At 42.1% G+C, this 20,344-nt stretch overlaps 1 protein-coding gene across 1 annotated transcript in view; it reads left to right on the top strand.

Moving 5' to 3' along the window:
• Window positions 1-573: 573 nt before the first annotated feature.
• Window positions 574-20,344, top strand: part of ide (insulin-degrading enzyme) — a 32,209-nt gene continuing 12,438 nt past the window's right edge. The window contains exons 1-15 of the mRNA XM_071897067.2: window positions 574-680; window positions 1,917-2,101; window positions 3,124-3,331; window positions 6,316-6,485; window positions 9,494-9,616; window positions 11,182-11,294; window positions 11,563-11,725; window positions 11,912-12,004; window positions 12,170-12,261; window positions 12,589-12,669; window positions 13,369-13,472; window positions 16,662-16,764; window positions 16,949-17,071; window positions 17,599-17,681; window positions 18,931-19,075. Coding sequence (XP_071753168.1) covers window positions 595-680; window positions 1,917-2,101; window positions 3,124-3,331; window positions 6,316-6,485; window positions 9,494-9,616; window positions 11,182-11,294; window positions 11,563-11,725; window positions 11,912-12,004; window positions 12,170-12,261; window positions 12,589-12,669; window positions 13,369-13,472; window positions 16,662-16,764; window positions 16,949-17,071; window positions 17,599-17,681; window positions 18,931-19,075 — 1,872 coding nt within the window. The 5' untranslated portion in view covers window positions 574-594. The remainder of the gene's footprint in view (window positions 681-1,916; window positions 2,102-3,123; window positions 3,332-6,315; window positions 6,486-9,493; window positions 9,617-11,181; window positions 11,295-11,562; window positions 11,726-11,911; window positions 12,005-12,169; window positions 12,262-12,588; window positions 12,670-13,368; window positions 13,473-16,661; window positions 16,765-16,948; window positions 17,072-17,598; window positions 17,682-18,930; window positions 19,076-20,344) is intronic.

Genomic DNA, 20,344 nt, shown 5'->3' with positions numbered 1-20,344 from the left:
TACTACCTGATTTTTAATGACAGGGGCGTGCCAATATGAGAGCAAACGTTTAACAGAAAAGTAATGTAACGAGTAGTGTATCAAATTACTGCTCTCGGGGAGTAATGTGAGTAGTCACCTCGGCTACTCGAACTCTGTCTCCATCTGGTGGCCATGCAATGACATTAATTTCAGCGGACACACACACACACACACACATCCACACACATTTATTTATATACATATACGGACTTAAATTCAAAGAGCTATTAAAACACGAATTTCTCGGAGAACTTTCCTGGTGAAAACCAAGGAGGTTCAAACGGATTCGCTACACTGAACGTCTATTGAAAACCACACGCAGGCCAGCTAGTCGATTTCAGAACCGATAACACAACGCATTTTCTTCATAAATAACAATTAGCTCGTGCTAGTCCACATTAACTCTCAATATTGGGCTAACTGATGCGTTTTGTGTTATCAAGTATATTAATCGCTGAATTAATTATATAATGAATGCCATGTTGGTTTATGCTGTGTTCTGTCTTCGACTACATTTGTCTGTTCCAACATGGCGCAGTAAAAGCCGAGGTTTGTTTTTCATGGGTCCGAAGTATGTTTCAGTGCACTAACCGATCAGCCCAGTTTACGAGGTATCTCAAGTCAGCAGGGAGCATTTTCTACATTAAACAAGATTTTAGGTAAGTGTTGTCAGGCAAATCTCCTAACGTTTTGTAAATTCTTCATTTAATTATTTTCATACTTATAGCAAGCTCGCTAGCTACTGAACTAACATTAGCCGCTTGACCCGTAAGAGCCGGCCGGTTTGTTAATCTAAGATCACTAGCTAAACTGTTAGCTTTGCTGCTACATAGGGATACAAAGCCCTGTCTAATATCTTCTAACAAGTCCCAGTGTGCGCAACCCTTTCATAATTATGTGAATACCGTTTAGCTACAGCGGGGAATGAAACATAATCACAGGAGTAGATTGTACTGGCCAACCCTACTGTAATTTGGATCATGGCTCACTTTCACTATCTGGTGTGCGTTGCTAGCTAGCCGAGTAGCTAGCTAACGCTAATTTCCGTAGGATTATTTATGTCCTTTGCGGGTAATGATAGTTTATCTCTGCTTTACTTTATGCAAGTCGATAGTAACTAACGTTAGTCGCGGACGCAGCTTGCTAACAGTTAGCTGAAAATTAAAAAAGGTTAGCTGTTACAGCTAATGTTCTTAACGTTAACTGTTGCGTGGGCGTTGTTGCCTAACGTTATAGCTAGAGCTTGAAATTAGTTAATTGGTTGTTATTTGTGAGCAGCTGTTTAAAACGATGCGAGTTCGCAGAGCTAAATATAATAATTTTTTGTCATATTCCTGCAAAGGTGAACAATAAACAATGGCATTAGCCCTGATCCAGGACCCTACGACCATAAATTACCAAAGGGTGCTGTATCAGGGCTACAGTGGCATGTGAGTTAGCCTAACAGCAATTGCTCTCATAGTGATTTGTTGCCAGGTGTATGGCCTTGGTCCAGAGTTTGGCTGAATGTCCTGTTGACTGAATTGTGGCATCTGCTCAGCCCCTGAAGGACAGTCTGTAAACCTCAGTGAGGGCTCTGCAATGAGTTGGGGCCTAAAGTTGGTATTGGTGTATGTATCTGTATGTGTCAGTCTGTCTGTTAGATTCATAGAAATTGTAAAAAAAAAAAATCACCTATAACTTTTGTCCTCAACGCATGCTGCACCCTTCCAAAAAGCAACATCACTTTGGGCAACTTTTAAGAGTTGCCCTCAATGCTAAAATGTACTTAGGCCCACGTCTAGGCTAAAGTCAAGACAGAATATGAACAGGGCGGGACAGACATCCTTGGCTATCCACCCTACAACAGGTGGTCATCATGGCTTTAAATTCATATTTGACCCCCTCCGCTGCAGGCTCGTGTCATCCTTGCCCCTCAGAATGACCGACCCGGCTGTGAAGAGGGTGGTGAGTGACATAATTCGCTCTCCCGAGGACAAGCGGGTTTACAGGGGCCTGGAGTTTACCAATGGCCTGAGGGCCGTGCTCATCAGTGACCCAACAACAGACAAATCCTCAGCAGCTTTGGACGTCCACATAGGTAAAGCTCTTTCATCACTGTCATCTCGACAGGTGAGGTAGCCATGCATTTCTCCATGTGATGGCTTCCCTCCTTACGGGGTTCCTTCTCATACAGGTCTGGAAAGTATGAAAAAAACAAGAAAAATATCTAGACAATTTCCCGGCCTTTTAGTTATAGAAAAATGTGAAATAATCTTAAGAAAATTTGGGAAAAGTGTGGGAGTTTGCTGATACACTGTCAATTGCTTGCCCCTGAGTGAGTCTGTAAGCCCCACCAAGCATCACTATTTTGATCAGATAAGTAAAACTAAACTGATAAATCTGCAAGATCTAAAAGTATGGAATTTTAAAATGCAGAATGTGTAAGGAATCTTGCTTTAACACTGATTATCCTCTTCTTTTTTTCCTCAGCTATTCCTTTTATTATTCAAAGCACGCCTGTGTTTGCTTTCTCTCCCCATTTGTTTTGCTTTTGTTATCTTTTCTGTGTATACTATGTATTACTCCCCACTGGCTATGTTAACATGCACAGAGAAACCTGGCCACTGGCAATACTCCGGTTAAGGTTTTAGCTGTTTACATGCACCTTTGATCTCCTGAGATTGAGTCTCCCTGTTGCCATGAATAAACCAGTTAACAGAATATTCCTGTCTACCTGTGGCGCCCCACCCACAGATACAACACTCCACCAGCAAAACGAGTATAATAAAGGTTTGGCTGCCAGCTAACCCCTCCCTATTTGACTGAGCAATAGTACATTACTTCTAATACAGGGGAAAGGAATTATGATCCCCATAGTAAATACTGTTCGCCACCATGTTTTTTTAAGAATGTAATTCTCTGTATATGGAAACAGACACTGTTACTGTTCCTTTTGGTATGTGTTTTTTTTCACACTTAATTCTCACTAGCCAAGAGATAGTGGATCAGATAGTGGATCAGCTGATCTGACAGACTCAGAAAAGTCTGAGCAAAACTAATGAGCAAAGAGATGCCGCATATTTGACCCGATTTCTGCCGACCTCTCACTTGTATTCGCAGGTTCATTGTCGGACCCAGGGAACATCTCGGGCCTGGCACACTTTTGCGAACACATGCTGTTCCTGGGAACCGAGAAGTACCCCAAGGAGAACGAATACAGCCAGTTCCTCAGCGAGCACGCAGGCAGCTCCAATGCCTTCACCAGCGGAGAGCACACCAATTACTACTTTGACGTGTCCCATGAGCACCTGCAAGGAGCACTGGATAGGTAATTACCTGTTGATTTGGTTGGACTGATTCTGCCCCGTATGGAAAGGAATTCGTCACACACTCTGACCTCATATACCTGTCCTTATTAAGCAGGTTTGGTCATGACTGCAGACTGAATATTACACTGTTTTTTCTTATATTTATTTATTTATTTTTTGGGTGTGTCCATCTTGAGTCATTTGTGTCGACATTGGTATTCTCTTATGACTCACCCTCTGTTAGACTATACTTAACAGGTGTTAAGTTCTAGACAACGAGTTGGATTGGTTTGATCAAATTGAAGTCCCCATTGTGTTGTGTCATCCCATAAAGCACACCTATCTGTGTGTTCTGAATTGGCTAAGCAAAAAATATTTGGTGCAAGGTCCTCTTATATAGATGTATAACTGTTGTAACCATAATCACATGACAAGTTCTTAAAGGAACAATCCACCCTACAATACTGGCTGCTGGCAGTGTACCAGTGCATTGTTTGGTGTATTTTTTATTTTATTATTTTATATGTGTCATGTCAAGATATTTCCAGCACAGGTCCAATGGAGTTCGATAGGAAAAAACTTTCAACAATCTAAAACGTCAACGGTAAATGTCAGGTTTTGGTGTCAGTCCCTGTAAATCAAAGAGCAAGGGCTTCTTTCTAGACTCACCATTTAGCACAGACTTTGAACAGTCATACAGGGAGAAATCCATCATAGAATAGGAAGAGAGACCAATTTCTCCGCTGACAATAGCCTCAATAGACCATAATGCAATGCAGCCACAAGACATATTGCATCTTGAGTAAGGGGCACAACTTGCATTTTCTCAACTGGAAAAACTTGCTTTCCTGCTCTTACTATCGCCATTGTTCTCTCCACCTTCACCTAAAACCCATCTGAATCGATCAAGTTGACACCCGTTTTCTGGGGGTTGATGAAAGTCATTCTGGGACATGTAGGAAATCACTAACTGAAGTAGAAGTAGTCGAGTCAGGTTGAGGGAAAGTGGGTACAACAAAGGGCAACACTCCATCACAAAATAACCCCTGGAATGCATTGAACATCACAGATTGATGGTATCTAACAGTGTAAGAGTATCTGAGGGTGGATTTTTCCTTTAAGGCCATGGTGATACAATGGAAACATTTTGAGCCAGCGTTGTAGGACAATTTTCCCAACAGGTTTGACCAACAGCCATTTTTCATTTCTACTTATATAATGGGGGTTTCACTCCTACCAAAGGAGATTACACAATAACATCAGGAATTGAAGTATAAATGCTTCTGCGTATAAATTCTGCATTGGCGCTTTTTTCCTCTTAGGTGTATACTTTTGTCACCTAAGTGCTTGCGATGCTTCCCTTGGGCGTCCAGGTGTTAATCCACCGGAGCTGCCAGGGCATTATCTGTCCGTCTCCGGTTACCAGTCCCAGCCCTGTTTGGCTTTCTTGTGTAACCGCTAGTGTAACTCTCACCCCCTCCCTGAAACCTCAGGCCTAGGTTGAGCCCGACGTCTTCAGCATCGCAGGCGGCTCTACTCACGTGTCAGCTGCGGTGGTTTGGGGGAGGCTGGCGGGGGATGTCAGAATTTAACCTGTTGGGATAAGCTTACCTACTTATAAATGAATTATAGTCCAGCGAGCACCTGTTTCTGTGTCACAGGCTAATTGTTCCCCCGTGCAGGTGACTTGTGAAGACCATCTGGACTGCAGGGGAAGGGAAGGACAGTGCAGAGGAATGTTGAAATATTGATGATGTTGCCTCTTTGAAAACTCTAATGGGGAGCATTGTGTCAGAGGGGATCATCTGAGTCATAGCTGCCTCCAGAGGTCTTCACCATGCCCTTGCTGTATTAATCAGAGTGACTGTGTCTATATCACACTTTTCTTAACCAATTTAGAGTGATTTTAATCTTTGAAGGAAAAACCCCACCTTAAAACACTTAAAGCAATTGTTCACCCCAAAATGAAAATTCACTCCATGTCAGCCTCCTCTAAAAAAACTGAGTTGGCCAGAAACTGGTTCTTTAGTACTCCAAAAATAAAATGCCTCCAAACAACTCGTTCAGCATAATCCAAGTGTTCTGAAGCCAAACAATTTCACTGCGGACTCTAAAGCGGTTCTCAGTCCTGGTCCTCGGGACCCAGAGTACTGCTGGTTTTCTATCATACCAGCTAGTTAATTGCAGTTAATGCATTCACCTGGCATCCCAGGTGTAAAATAATCCCTGATTAGATGGATGGATTGAGAACCACTGAAGAACCAATTCTTGGCCGCTTAAGTTGTAACTGCTGGAATGCACTGAACATCACAAATTGATGATATCTAACAGTGTAAGAGTATTGGAGGAGGGTGGCTTTTTCCTTTAAGAACAACAATTGTAGGCCCAGGTCTTGCAAGCGCCTCACAACATGATTAGATTACAGCCCCAAGGGTCTGTGACTGCATTACATGAAGGAGCTTTTTATTGGTTTAAAGAACCAGCTGCTGTGACAGAGGTATATTTTTAGTCAGACCCAATAAGGCTCTTAGACATGACTTGGCACTATATACCATCTGTTCAGTAAGTCTGTATTGCTGTAATAACAACATTAACTGACCTGGGGTATACCCTGAAAACGGCATTCTGTATCCAGACGTTTTAAACAACGTTTCTGAAAGTCAAATACCTTTTGTATGTTTGTCTTTTCCTCATTTGCATGGCAGTTGATCACACTTAATACTCATGCAAATGGATTTGCATCTCTGCTTCATGTCCATTTCTTTCTGTGTGCGCAAGCTGTCCTACACACCAGCAGGAACACTGGCGATATTTAGGCCATATAAAGTTAGAAACACTTTAACCAGTATTTGGCTCAGAATAGCAAAGTAAGCAAGTAAACAAAGCCCAAAAATATTGAGAGTCACGCACCTATGAGGTATGTGTTATGATCATACACCTGAAAGTAATTCTACATACTAAAGTATACTTGTTGACTTTTATGCCATGCTCTATGTCTCTGTAGGTTTGCCCAGTTCTTCCTGTGCCCACTGTTTGATGAGAGCTGTAAGGACCGGGAGGTGAACGCTGTGGACTCTGAGCATGAGAAGAACCTGATGAATGATGCTTGGAGGCTGTTTCAGTTGGAGAAGGCCACCGGCAACCCCAACCACCCCTTCAGCAAATTTGGAACAGGTAGAAGTCTCCAAGGGTTTTTACCAGACCTAAGGCTGGGGATACACCACACAACTTTTAAAATCCTAACAGATTATGAAAAGACTGGGCGTATACACTAACCGACTGGTTTCTGCAGATTTTTTTATGACGACTGAAAAACTGGGGATCACACACTTAACCACTACGCCAGATGAGGGATCACACACTACTCAACTTGTCACTGCAACTGAACCAAACTGAACGCACCAAACTCACATGAAAACACGAGCTCTAGCGGTACGCTCCGAGATGCCGGTAGCAAAGCAAACACGGGGATACAGCATAGATATAAATTCACATTATACATTTTTATGGGTACTAGAGCTTGCTGTTGTTGTTGCGCCACCATCTGCATGGAATAAAGGAAGAAACAGAGGGCAAAACAGTCCGTGTATTTTTTGGCCATTCTATTTTCTTTTCAGAAACAGAAAATAAAAAATGGAAAACGAATGATGATTTAATTTTCATTTCAAATCCATCCAAGTATACAAGGCATTGTCCGTTTTCCTGGTGAGAAACGGCAGATACAACATTTACAAAGGACTTGATTTTCCTTTTCTCCTTTTGTAACAGAAGATAAAATAACAAAAATTAAAAAAAGCCTATTTTGGGATTGCAACCTGAATATAGAGCTGTGCGTCTTTCAGCACCATCAAGGCCTGGAAAGCAGAAAGGAGAGAGAAGCAGAGAGGGAGGAAAATAGAATTACCAAAAAATACATGGACCCAAAACGCATTTACATAAAGTTGTGGAAGGGCAGACGTAGCAGTATGGACCGCAGAGGAGCTCCAGGTGAGCAGCAATGTGAATCAAATACCTGTTGCTACATAATGGACCCAAAGCTATGAAGTGGGAGCTGAAAATGTTTGTAGGCGATGTTGGCTACAGTGCCAGATGATTATGTTGCAAAACCGGACTGCGCGCATGGACATGTAGGCTAATAAATAATAATTATAAAACCTGACTTTCCGGTCTAAAATCGGCATCTGGCAGCCAAGGTTTTGTGTAATCAAAAATTGAGTCTTCCCTGTATTTTTTTCCTGTGTGCCTTGGTACCAGAAAGATCGGTAGGCCTATCTATACATTTATTGTATGAAGAATTAACTAGTTGATTGCTCCTTGGTGTGGGCTAAATACCGTATTGGCTTGTTATGGCATAGCTTTGTAGTTTTTCATTGGCTATTGATGGGATTCATTTGCATTTGAGTTGGTGACGAGTATACACTACATGACTGCGTCCAGATTCCGCTTGTAAAAATCAAACATGTTTGATATAATCGTAGTGGCTCCGACTCACGTCGGGAGGCAAGAGATTGGAATCTGTTCCCCTCACACACTTGTCGATTAGAGTCTGTACCCCTCATACACTTATAGATTTTCTGTGCCAACTGGCCACGCCGACTGCCCCAAAATCTGCAGACTAGTGCAGACCAGGACAGACTCGACCCGATTGTGAATCCTGGCTAAAATCGGGGCAATAGTTGTCTAGTGTATCCCCAGCGTCACTTAACCAGTAAATTATCTTATTAATTTAGTCTTTTTGCTTATTATGTCGTCATGGTGGCATCTCTCTGTCTGTCCGTGTAGACACGTTCTTGTGAACACAATAACTCAAGAACAGCGAACCACCATCATACTGATACCTCAGGTTCACTCTATAGAGTAGATTATCTGATTTTAATTTTGGAGCACCTCGCTGCATAAATTTACATATTAATGTGGAAAAACTGATTGTCTTGAAAGTACTATAACTCCTTAATGCTTTAAGTTCAAATTAATACCACCCATGTGCTTTGTGAGGATAAGCATGTTGACATAGAAATATTTGCTAATTAATTCATCCAATTATCTGTATTAATGTCTCAATTAGCATAACTGCTTATGTTTAATATATCCTGGTGATTATGGTGGGACATTAAGCGGCTCAAGTGCCTCTTGTTTTATTTGAGTTTTGCTTGCATTTAGTTTTCCTTTTGAAGATGTTGCACACTGTGGTCGTAAATACACAAAAAGGCATGCCCCAAAGCAATAATTAAATTACATATAAACACACAGACCCTCATTAAGTTTTTACTTGATGCCACAGCTCCAATCTATTTCTTAACACCTTTTTTTTTTAAGTCTCTCCTAGCATTAACCCTTGAGTTTCACTCGAGCATCCCGGAGCATGTAGGGAGCTTACTCTCCAATTCCCAGATTGATATGGACTTAGAGCAGCTCCCAGCCCAGAATAGCCAGCTGATGGCAGTCTTGAGTTATATAAGCTTTACCAGCTAAGAATAGAAGAGGATCAGACAGGCCTGAAAGTCGTGCGCTCTTAAGAGACCAGAGACGACTGTAGTCAGGACACATCCAACACCAAACTGTCGATTCATAGAAATGGGTAACAATATAATAATCTCCAGATGGTTGCTTTGGTCTCTTTCCTGCATCTCATTAAGTGGAAGGAACCAGCAACACTTGGCAGCTGGCTTGCCACAGAAGAAGTGCTATATGTAGCCTGCATTTGTATTTTGGATAAGGCTCATCCACAGAGGACAGGCAAGCGACCTGTCCATGTATCATATGTAGGCTAGTGTCACTGTGAAATAATAAACTGATCAGAAATAAGCTACCCAGCCTTGTCACTTATGAAGTCCTCAGATAGCAGGGCTGACAAGTACTCTGTTGGGTGCACTGGCTGGATTTGTAAAGGTCATGCCGACCTTATTCCATAGCTGCAGAAGTGGAAAGGCTGTTGTTCCGTTCTCTGCATTCATCATTAACTCCCCGTTACCCATAAAGAACTGAATAATTTCCAAGATGTGGTTCATATTTGTTAATTTGAGGTAAAGTTTATTTGGTGATTTGTTTACCCACAGTCCCTACCATCATGGAAAAGTTATGGAATCTTTTAATAAAAATATATAGGAACACTGTGTTCCTTGAGCTGATTTAAAAAACCTTAATTGTTGAGCTGGGTTTTCTTTTGTTTGTTTTGTTTTTAGGTAACAAATTGACCCTTGAGACCAGACCGTCTAAAGATGGGATTGACATCCGTCAGGAGCTCCTGAAATTTCACTCCACGTACTACTCCTCTAACCTCATGGGACTCTGTGTGTTGGGAAGAGGTGAGAGTTCACACACAAAGAGTGGCAGGCTCGGAGTGTATGCCTGATGAAGACTAGTTGAGTCAAAGTAAAAACATTGCTGAATAAACCACAGAGGGAGCATGAATCCAGTTTGTGGGGAACTGTTTATTTTTGTTAGGAAAGCCCAATCCAATCAGGGTTTCATCTCTGCAGTCCTAAAAGGCCCGGTCCTCTTAGGTCACGGAAAAAATGACAAAGAAGTGCTGTCTATGACCCTTTCACTGTCTGTAAAGAGTGTCCATTAAAGGTAGCTAAATCCTTCAGTCATCTCCATTAACGGCACTCCAGAGACCAGCCCAGCCTTGTGTACTGTATCTTAGTCAGAGCACATTGAGGAGCAGAGAATGCAAGTCATGTAAGCCTCAATACACACAGGCTGAAGCTTATTTACAACTGCAGCTTTTCAAGGTTTGATTCCACAGTATGTATTTAAAAGTGCTACATGTAGCATTTTTAAACATCAGTATATCAATGTCAAATTGTGTTACCATGGTATAATTACCATAAACAAATGAGACCATGGTCTAGATGATTTAGCCTCCATCGTTTGCCAGTCCTAGTGTTTCCCAAAATTAAGATTTCCCATAAACCCTCTTGCTTCCCGTCACAACGAGGACGTTGCTACTTGTTCCCCATGCCCCTCCATGGAATCACTTTGTGTCCGTTTGATTTCTCTTTGGCTTTACTGGAGGGGATAAACATGTTGCAACCATTTACAGTTGTGAGAAACTCTGAAAACTTTTAAGTCTATTGTGCTGGAAGTGCTTGCTGTTTTGTGCCATGAAGCAATCTCCCTTTGTGCCTTAAAACAACCCAACAAATTTCTCTCCAAATCCGACCTGGTGGCACACAATGTAAAATTCAGTGTAGAGGCCGGCAGAGGCTGCCGATCTTTTCGGTGATAGTCTTGTTTGTTTCCAGTAATTATACTAATGTCTCAAAATGAATGCGGTGATGATTTATTGATGTTAAGATGCTACACGTAGCACCTTTAACACACATCTCCTCTGTAAACTTCAAGCTAATGATTTCTCAACCCCCCCTTGTATTCTGTTGCACTTTGTCAGGCCACAGAGGAGCTACCTGCTGGCCTATTGAATTTGGAATGTCACTTGTGTGTTCATTACCGGATGAAATGGTGCATTTTGTAGCACCATGTCCTCCTTGGTGAAATGATAGGAGACACAGTTTGGCAGCTGTGCTTACAATAGCACTGTATCATGATTAATGGTTCTCATAGTAACACAGCTGTTGGTGCCCACCTCCAGTATATTTGCAACCGCTAGTGACCTTTATTGTGCATTTATTGGGCCAAAAATGTCAAGGGAGCGAAACAGTTGTAAACATCCTGCTAATTGTTGGTCAAATGTGACTGTTTTATGTTTCTATTTTTGTTTTTATCATCATCAATCAAAGTTATGTACTGTGGTTTTATTTTTCCTTGCTCTTGTGTGAGCTACTTGTATATTTAATTTCAAATAAATCTAAGCTAAACTAAAGGGCTGTTCAGCTGAATTTTGTTTCTCCCTCCTTGTCTTTGACAGAATCACTAGACGACTTGACCTCGATGGTGGTCAAGCTATTTGGAGAGGTGGAGAACAAGAACGTGCCTATCCCAGAATTCCCTGAGCACCCCTTCCAGGAGGAACACCTCAGAGTGAGCCATCTAAGTTATTTCCCCCAATGTTTCTCACACATAATGCTCGAGCTGTAATGGTTTAGAAGCAGCCCATAGCCAGTATTTACAAAGGGTGTAGTCATATGCATATATCATACTGGGTTTACAATAAGTTATTGTCATTATATTGTGTCACGCTGCCACTATAAATTCCCCCATGGTTATGATCCATCAAGTTCCATTTTCTAAAATACCCTGTTAATTTTTTCTAAGTTGCTTGATTTTTATTTTCTGTTTTCCACCACAGCAATTCTACAAAGTGGTGCCTATCAAAGACATCAGGAACCTGTACGTAACTTTCCCCATCCCAGACCTACAGAAGTACTACAAGTCTAATCCAGGACACTATCTGGGACATCTGATTGGTCACGAGGGACCAGGAAGTTTGTTATCTGAGCTCAAATCTAAAGGTAGGACATACTGTAGGGTTGCATGATATTGACAAAACATGTTACAATTTTGTTCGCAGAATCAGTTTGTGATGGAACCACTTATCCAATTCAAAACATTTTTGACATTGAAGAGGTTCACTTGTTCATCCTAAAACTAAAGGCACAAATAAATATCCAGATATGAATAAATATCTTGTTTCTTAGGCTGGGTGAACACGCTTGTTGGAGGGCAAAAAGAGGGAGCCAGAGGATTCATGTTTTTCATCATCAACGTGGACCTGACTGAGGAGGGGCTCTGTAAGTAGTCCATGTCCCTTATTGAATTTGTTTCCCATTTCCTGGTGTCCTTTGCATGCGGTTGTGCCCGCTCCCTGGTGTAGTAGAGATTTGTGTATATGCTTTGGCGTGCGTAAATGAAATGTAAATCACGTGCGTTGATGTGTGATATACGTGTCGCCGCAGTACACGTAGAGGACATCATCTTCCACATGTTCCAGTACATCCAGAAACTGCGTACCGAGGGACCTCAGGAGTGGGTGTTCGAGGAGTGCAAGGTAATTAATGTTGGCTATTGAAGACTATCAGAGCAGGAAACTAAATTTGTTTTGTCCAAATATCCACCTGCCAGCCACAATCAACTATCATTTAGCTTGTGGGTCGTATTAATTTCCAGTATAAAAGCCTACTTGTCCAAAACTGAGTTGTCCTAAGGGATCAGAATAATATGCATGGTGGCCTAAATTCAGTGCCATTCCCCTTTTTAGAATCCGGCTTTTAAACCTGAGCTGTAACTGCTGTTTGTGCGTGTGACTGATGTGTAACGTGCTCTCTCGCTCTCTCTCTCTCTCTCTCTCTCTCTCTCTCTCTCTCTCTTTTGGCAGGATTTAAACAAAGTGGCCTTTAGGTTCAAGGACAAGGAGCGACCCCGTGGCTACACCTCCAAAGTGGCCGGTTTGCTACACGTAGGTCCCCTCTCCCACTGCAAAGGTTGTCTCCAGGGTGACGCACTGCAGCTCATTGTGTCGGTGTTTAGCCGCTGTCGTCATCAGGCTGCCTGGTGCTGCTGTTGGCTCCTTGACTGGCTCTGTTGAGAGGATGGAGATTTTAGCAGAGGCACAGCCAAAATTTGGCAAGACATTTTCTACCTCAGTCGTAGTACTGTAGCAGCAAGGCTGTCACAGGCGAGAATACCCCACAGCCACCGCTGCTCTAATAATAGTAATTTCCTGGTATATGCAGCTAATAAGGTCACACATGTCTCGCCAAATTTTGGTATGAAATAATTTTCAAATGTAGCAAGTGATACAAAACCCCCACACTACTCCCACACTGTGAGATACACGTCCGTTTTATTCCACAGTGCAGTGTAGCAAACATTTCAATCTTATCCTCATTCTTTGACAGTGTACAGGTTTCCTTCCACTTAATGTAGTAGTATCAGTTTGAGACTATGCACCTAAAAAGTTTTAGCTTGGACTTTAGATACGATGTGAGTTTCATTGTACTTAGTGCTCCCACTCAAGTGGCCATTGAACACCAAATAGGAATTGCTTGGCCTTTAATAAAACAGGACACCGAACGGCCCTTTCCCCAGAAATGTCACAGTTAATACCCCCACCAAGCAGCATGATGCTAACGGCTTTCTGTCCTATCTGTTTCAGTACTACCCTCTTGAAGAGGTTCTGGCAGCAGAGTACCTTTTGGAGGACTTCAGGCCAGATCTGATAGAGATGGTGCTGGATAAGCTGAGACCAGAGCACGTCAGGTCAGTGTGAGAACATCGACCTCTGGTCACCCTTAGATACACAGGGGCCACCCGGCTACAGTCTCTCTCTTAATGCCTGTTAGCTTTACAAAGTTAACTGACGATCAAAGAACCTATATCTGTGGATGGGAATCTGCGAGTATCTCTGTGCTATTTCCTGGTTAATTACTGTTTGATGTTTGTTTTCTGTTGAACTATCCCAATTCCTTTCTCATCTTCATCCGGTACTTTTGATCACAAAAAGCCACACTTCAGTGCCTTCATTTTTTTTCAAGCAAAAAGAAGGTGGCGTCTTGAACTTGGTCAGGTTATAGATCATTGACTAGACATATACATACAGTGGGGTCCAAAAGTCTGATTCCAGTTATTTATCAAAACCAATACACATTTTTAGTCAAATGATATTTGCTAAACAAGATCACTTTTTTTGTCACTAATATAAGTAAAAAAAAGTTAGTCAGTATTCACTGAAATTTCTCAATATTTGCTATATGTATTGCTCATTATTCCAGCACTTAGAGCATCTCAGAGAGTGTCTCAAAGATGTTCAGTGGGGTTGAGGTCTGGGAAGGCCATGCAAGTCAGCACTCCTTGCTCTTCCTTGGCCTTCAAATAGGCCTGGCATAGCTTCAATGCATGTTTAGGTTCATTGTCCTGCTGGAAAGTGAATCCTCTTCCAGACAACTTTAAGCCAGAAGGGATGGCATGCCTCTGCAGAATAGAGTGGTGCTTCTCTTTGGTCAATATGTAGTTGATCCTGTGCAAGTCACAAACTCCGGAATAGGCAAAACATCCCCACGCCTGAATATTTCTACCACCATGTTTGACTGTAGGTTTTATGCACGGTTGCGTTAACCTACACTGTTGCCGTCTCCTCACATAAGCTCTCTGATTGCAACCGTAAAGTTCAAACTTTGATTCATCTGTAAACAAGACTTCCAGTCTTCTTCAACAGTGAAATTGTGGTATTGTTTGGCCCATGCTAAACATTTAGACTTGTTTTGTCGTCGAAGAAGTGGTTTGGAAACTGCTACTCTCCCATTAAGGCAACAGTTTGCCAATCGTCTTTTGACTGTTCTTTTACTAACTGGAGTAGGGCGTTCTTTGTTCAGTTGGCTTTGTGTCTTGGATGCAGATGCTGTTCTGTCTCGTAAAGATGTTAGCTTGATATACTGGTCTTCAGATGGTGCGGTCACTTAAGGTCTGCCTGGTTTTGCTTTGGAAGAAAATTACTTGGTTTGTGAAAAAAAAATGTCCTGCCCTTTCAACTTTCAATTTAGCTGCAATTTGGCGCTGGGATAGTTTTTCAGCACTCAAGAAAACTATTTGGCCCCGAACTCCTTCACTAAGCTCTTTTGACATTGTTGCGAACAACTGAAAAATATTTTTTAAAGTTAAAGCACTAGCAGTAGCGACAATAACGCATAGAGGACCATATTAGTTAATCAGTTAATATATCTGGTATTGGTTGTTAAAAGACCAAAATAATTCACGTTGTGTATTAGCAGCATACATGTGTTAATATTTGAATGAAATATATGGTGGGACAACAAATTCAGATATATTTCAATTTCATACAAGCATTTCTCAAAGATCTAAATCAGTTCTTGGTATTGGACTCAGACTCTTGGACCCCACTGTATATGTGTGTGTGTGTGTGTGTGTGTAACAACAAAGGAACACTTGCTTTGGAGCCCTGCATTATCACTGTAACCGGTATCTCTCTTTAGAGATAACGAATCAGCTTTTTTTTCCCTTGGCAGCTCTAACAAAGTGCTGTTCTACTGTGATGTTCGGATGAAACGGCTTTTCAATTTTATGCCTTGAAAGAGAATGTGAGGCAACTTTACAGATTCAATTTCCTCTCCAGCTTCAAAAGGCTGTTTGTTATGTTAGGAGATGGCTGTGTGTGCTCAGGGGCTCGGTATCAAGTTTTGCTCTCTGGATGGGAATTGCAAGCATCCTATAGGATTTCATATAGGCTATCTGTCGAGTGTGATATATTCTTTAAATGATCTGTCATTTGTATAGTTGGAAACAATCATAAAAGATTAACATGGTATGGATTGCCTATGTTTCTTGAAAATATAGGCCTATCCACTACTATCTGCCTTTTGTAGTCTTTGCCAGCCTACTATCTTGTTTTAAGGCTGCGCTAGGTAACTATCAATACCCAGAGATTATGTAACATGACATAAGTAAACTACACACTTCTCGGACCTAAATGTTTTCTTCTTTGTGGCTGGTGGGGCTGGAGGTGGTGAAGAGGTTGAGTTAATTTTGGATTCGTCACTTCCTAGAAGATTTCCAGTGTGACAGCCAGTGACTGTACCCAACCCAACACAAGATTAATTTGAGTAAAAGGGACGATTGTTTGTCATATGGGGATGGAACGTTCTCCTCTATTGCAGCCCCACTTTGTGATTTAGGCCGGCAAAGCGAGTAGCCTATATGTTTACATAAAAATCTTGCTTAGTGCAGCTTTAATGTGAATTAATTTTATATGATACTGCTGTTGCTTTTTTGTAGGAAAGTGCTGACTTGTAAGTCCATGCTTTAACACTTACTAAAAGCTGTCATTGGCTGTCCCTGACAGTTTGTATGCCAGTCGCTTCTTTTACCAAAATGGCTATTTAACCATGGGGTTTTTTGCTGGCACTGCTTTGAATTCATGACAATGTTTCCTTCCATATTGATCTTATTCCAAGAGCTGTAAAGGCAATTGGAGTGGGTTAGGTTTGCGTCATTAAAATGACAGAAAATAATAATGACACTTGTTGGTAATAAGCACCATCGATCTGTTTTTACATTGACCTCACTAACTGTCATTGAGGAGGGTTTGCAGGAACCCACTACTCTCGGTGCCACTATGTGATTCAATGACAGTGTGGTTCCAGCATAGCACGCCTTCTAAATACAGCTTATTGATTGAGGGGGTCCAGCATTGCCAAGGTATAGGACTTCTAAACATAGCTCATCAATTAGAGGCTGACAACGCATCGATGAATCTCCACTACCTCAAGCATCCTACAAATAGAATGCTAATAGAAAGGCACTCAGATCTGATATCATGGGGCCGATGAGGGAAAACAGGGCCCAGGGACAAACGGAGAGCATCTAACCAGGTCTGACAGAGAGGTTTTTGTATCCATGTAACGTGACCTGGTTCCCTCTGTCCTCTTCCTCCAGAGTCGCAGTGGTGTCAAAGTCGTTTGAAGGGCAAACGGACAAGACTGAAGAGTGGTATGGCACACAGTACAAACAGGAGGCCATCACTGATGAGGCCATCAAGGTGAGTCACTGCCATCACGCTGCTCTCATTTAGTCACAGAGAATACTGGCAGTCTGCAACAAATTCACACCTAGTCTAAAATTAATTCATGTTCGTAATTGCAACACATGGATTGTGGGTAAGGTGTACTTTAAAACTTATTCAAAGCTTAAGTGTTATGAGTCTGATTGTGCGTCTGTTTCAGAAATGGGCAAATGCAGACCTCAACGGCAAGTTCAAGCTACCTATGAAGAACGAGTTCATCCCTACCAAGTTCGAGATTTACCCTCTCCAGAAAGACCCTCCACCTGTCCCCACTCTGATCAAGGCAAGTGTCTCTACTGGGCTACTCCATTATCAAAGTGTTGTCACTCCTCATTACTGAACGGCAGTCCTGAACGCTTAACTGCACTTTCTAAGAGTCTCTGTTCTCACGCTTTCATATGGTAATAAGGTATTGTCAGGATTGAGACAAAGAATTTAGCACTGTTGTTGCCATCATGTCGAGATCAGAGGAGGTAAGCTATTAACTAGAGCTTACATATTCTATTCTCTGGAGACTCTGTGACTATGGAGAAAAGCCACAGTACTTATTTTTTTTTAGCTGTTACACACCCTGCTGAGTACAAAGGCTGTAGTGCGATCTGTTGATATCAAAGTAATTCAGTTAAATTAGGAGAACAAGCAAGTACACACTGTCGGCTTATCGTGATTTGTAGTTGAAGTGTGCTTGTGCTGTAACTTTCTAGGGACTCTTGTATGCAAAGTATTATCTTTGTGCAGAATGAACTCTTATATGAAAATGACAACCGTGTGTGTGTGGTGGTGTTTTGTTTGTTTTGGGTTTCTTTCCAGGACACCGCTATGAGTAAGGTGTGGTTCAAGCAGGATGACAAGTTCTTCCTGCCCAAGGCATGCTTGAACTTTGAGTTCTTCAGGTGCGTAACCAACCATGACCCTTGTTACTCCCATAGGCATTCCAGACTCAAGGTACCGCAGGGTCAGTTCACCTTTTTACTTTGTAGCTGTGTGCTCCCAACCTCAAAAGCCTAGGAGCGCCAGTAACAATTTAGGCGCACTCTAAAACATTGAAGGAGCACTTTGGTTTTTTTGGATTGAAAAATAGGCAGTGCTGTAAAATCATTGCAATTTTGTATTCTGGATATACTGTATATCCAGATGTGGAAACTACAAACATATGACATTGTTTACATAGGATGCCAAGCAATAACTACTGCTGCTATTACTACTACTACTACTAATAACAAACATCACATTTACCTTAGTAGTTGTTGACATGGCTTCTATGCTATCCGTCCTCTAAATGTCAGATCTCAGCAACTCAGTTATAATAGAAAATCCCCACTGTTGGGTAGAAACAGTGTCGGTGTCAGACAAATTTACACATCTCTGACAACTAATAAGTGTCAAGTTACTGTCTAGCACACACTGTTACAAACACATGCACGCAGTTTGAAGCATAGAAACACGTTTTAGGGCGCTTTCTCACCTAATAGTCAGTTTGTTTAGTCTGAACCAGTGTGATGCTGATACATTGTTTGCTTTTTTCAATTGGTCCTATTCGCTTTCACACTGCTCTAGACCAAGTGGTCTACAATTTGTAAAGGGAAGAGAAAAAAAAAAGGTGCATGTCATTTGCATGTGCATGCAAATGACTTTCATTCATTGGTCAGAAATGTAGGAAAAGAAAAACAAACCTACTTAAGAGATTCACTCACTGGAAATCATAGAGCCATGTATTACAATCACAGTGATGGCAGTGATTAGTGTCAAAATTTACCAGCGGCCAAGCACCAAATTTCAATGAAATTTATCATATCACCTAACCCTCCTGCACATCACTTCAGTCGCCAAGTACAATGAATGTGCATGCATTTATCTTAGTGCAAAGACCCATTAACAGCATGCACAGTACATACTCAACACAATACAAGAACAAAGAGACCATGCAAGACATACTATTGACAGTAAACTATACATATTTTTCTGCATGTATACACTGAGTATTGTATAGCTACTGATGAGGTACGCTAATTGTAATGGAAATGGAGCTGCTTTGGTGAATCTGCTGCTGCTGTTGTAATGTCGGGACTTGGGGAGCGATTTCTGCCTGTGGGTTGTTCCAATATGCTCTTGTGTGATTCACCCCTGCCATTTTCTCTACAGCCCGTTTGCGTATGTGGACCCCTTGCATTGTAACATGGCATATTTATACCTGGAGCTCCTCAAGGACTCCCTCAACGAGTATGCATATGCAGCCGAGCTAGCTGGCTTGAACTATGACCTCCAAAATACCATCTATGGGATGTATGTAAGTATTCAGATTCTCTCCCCATCGCCCTCACGCCGCATCCCAAACCTTAAGTCACCTGCCCTCGATCATCCTCAACCTGGGCCGCTGCGTCTCAGTTAGGCCGGGGTCAGATAGTATTTGCAAATACTTTCCAGATGGGAGGGGTTTACCACACTACAATGACTCAACAAAAAGTTTGGACAATTACAGAAAAGTATATGATAGTGAATTTAGCGTTCTTTTGTGATTATCAAAAAATACCTGACACTGTGGGATTTGTCTCATGCGTTAATCCCTGCCCATCTGGTACATGATGCAGATTAAAACAAACATTCCCAATTATTTGCAAATACTTTTGAGACCCAGACCCGGCTGGTCTCAATCTAGCCTCTGTTCTGTCTGCATCTTCCTCTTCATCCTTCCTCCATCCTCCTTCCCTCCATGCTCGACCGCCTCCTGGGAAACCCTTACGACAACTCGGGGGTTGTTCATTTTCTGCTGCAGTGAAGCAGATCAGACCACTGTCGCTCCAGTCCTTAAGACTTACTGGGCGTAAATGCAGACCTCTAGTCATCCGGTGAGGCAGCCGCTCGACAAAAGAGATTGAGTTCTTGATTTAAAGGTTGATCCAGAGGAAACGAAATGCATCAGAGTACCGTGGCCTTTAACTAGCGGGAGCATTAGTCCATAGTTTTCTGTCACTCTTTGCCGAACAGAAAGCCGGTCACAAGGCTGCATATACATACTCTTGTTATCGTTCTTCTCATCCTTGCTCTGTCTTGTCATTTTTTTGATTCCCCCCCATCCCCAACAAACCTGTCTTGTTTTTGTTCTGTTTTTTCATTTTCCCCCATTAGTCGCTACCTATATGCAGACCCCCTGCACTGCAACATGACCTACCTGTTACTCAGATTACTGAAGGATGATTTAAAAGAGTATACATATGCAGCCCGCCTGGCCGGGCTGGTCTATGGCATAGCCTCAGGGATGAATGCCATCCTCGTAAGTACGCCGTCCGTTGCCCCGGGAGCCGGTGGGGGGGGCACCAGGGAAGGGGCCCCACCTTGAGGCTTTGAGAGTGTGCGGGACTGGCTTGGTTTTCTACCCTACGCTCGGTGTGATTGTGTGAAATGCTGTGTGCCCTGCTTGTCCACCCAGGAGGATGGGTAGGCAGAACCTTTCCTCGCTACTTCCTTGCATGTCCTGCCCATACTAACTTCATGTGTCGCTTCACTGTAATATAATGTAATGTAATATTTTGAGAGTGTCAGGTTAAATTCATTGCAT

The sequence above is a fragment of the Centroberyx gerrardi genome, chromosome 15, assembly GCF_048128805.1.
Source record: "Centroberyx gerrardi isolate f3 chromosome 15, fCenGer3.hap1.cur.20231027, whole genome shotgun sequence".
Classification (NCBI taxonomy): Eukaryota; Metazoa; Chordata; class Actinopteri; order Beryciformes; family Berycidae; genus Centroberyx; species Centroberyx gerrardi.
Note: the sequence above shows the minus strand (reverse complement) of the source record. Positions and strands in the feature narration are given on the sequence as shown.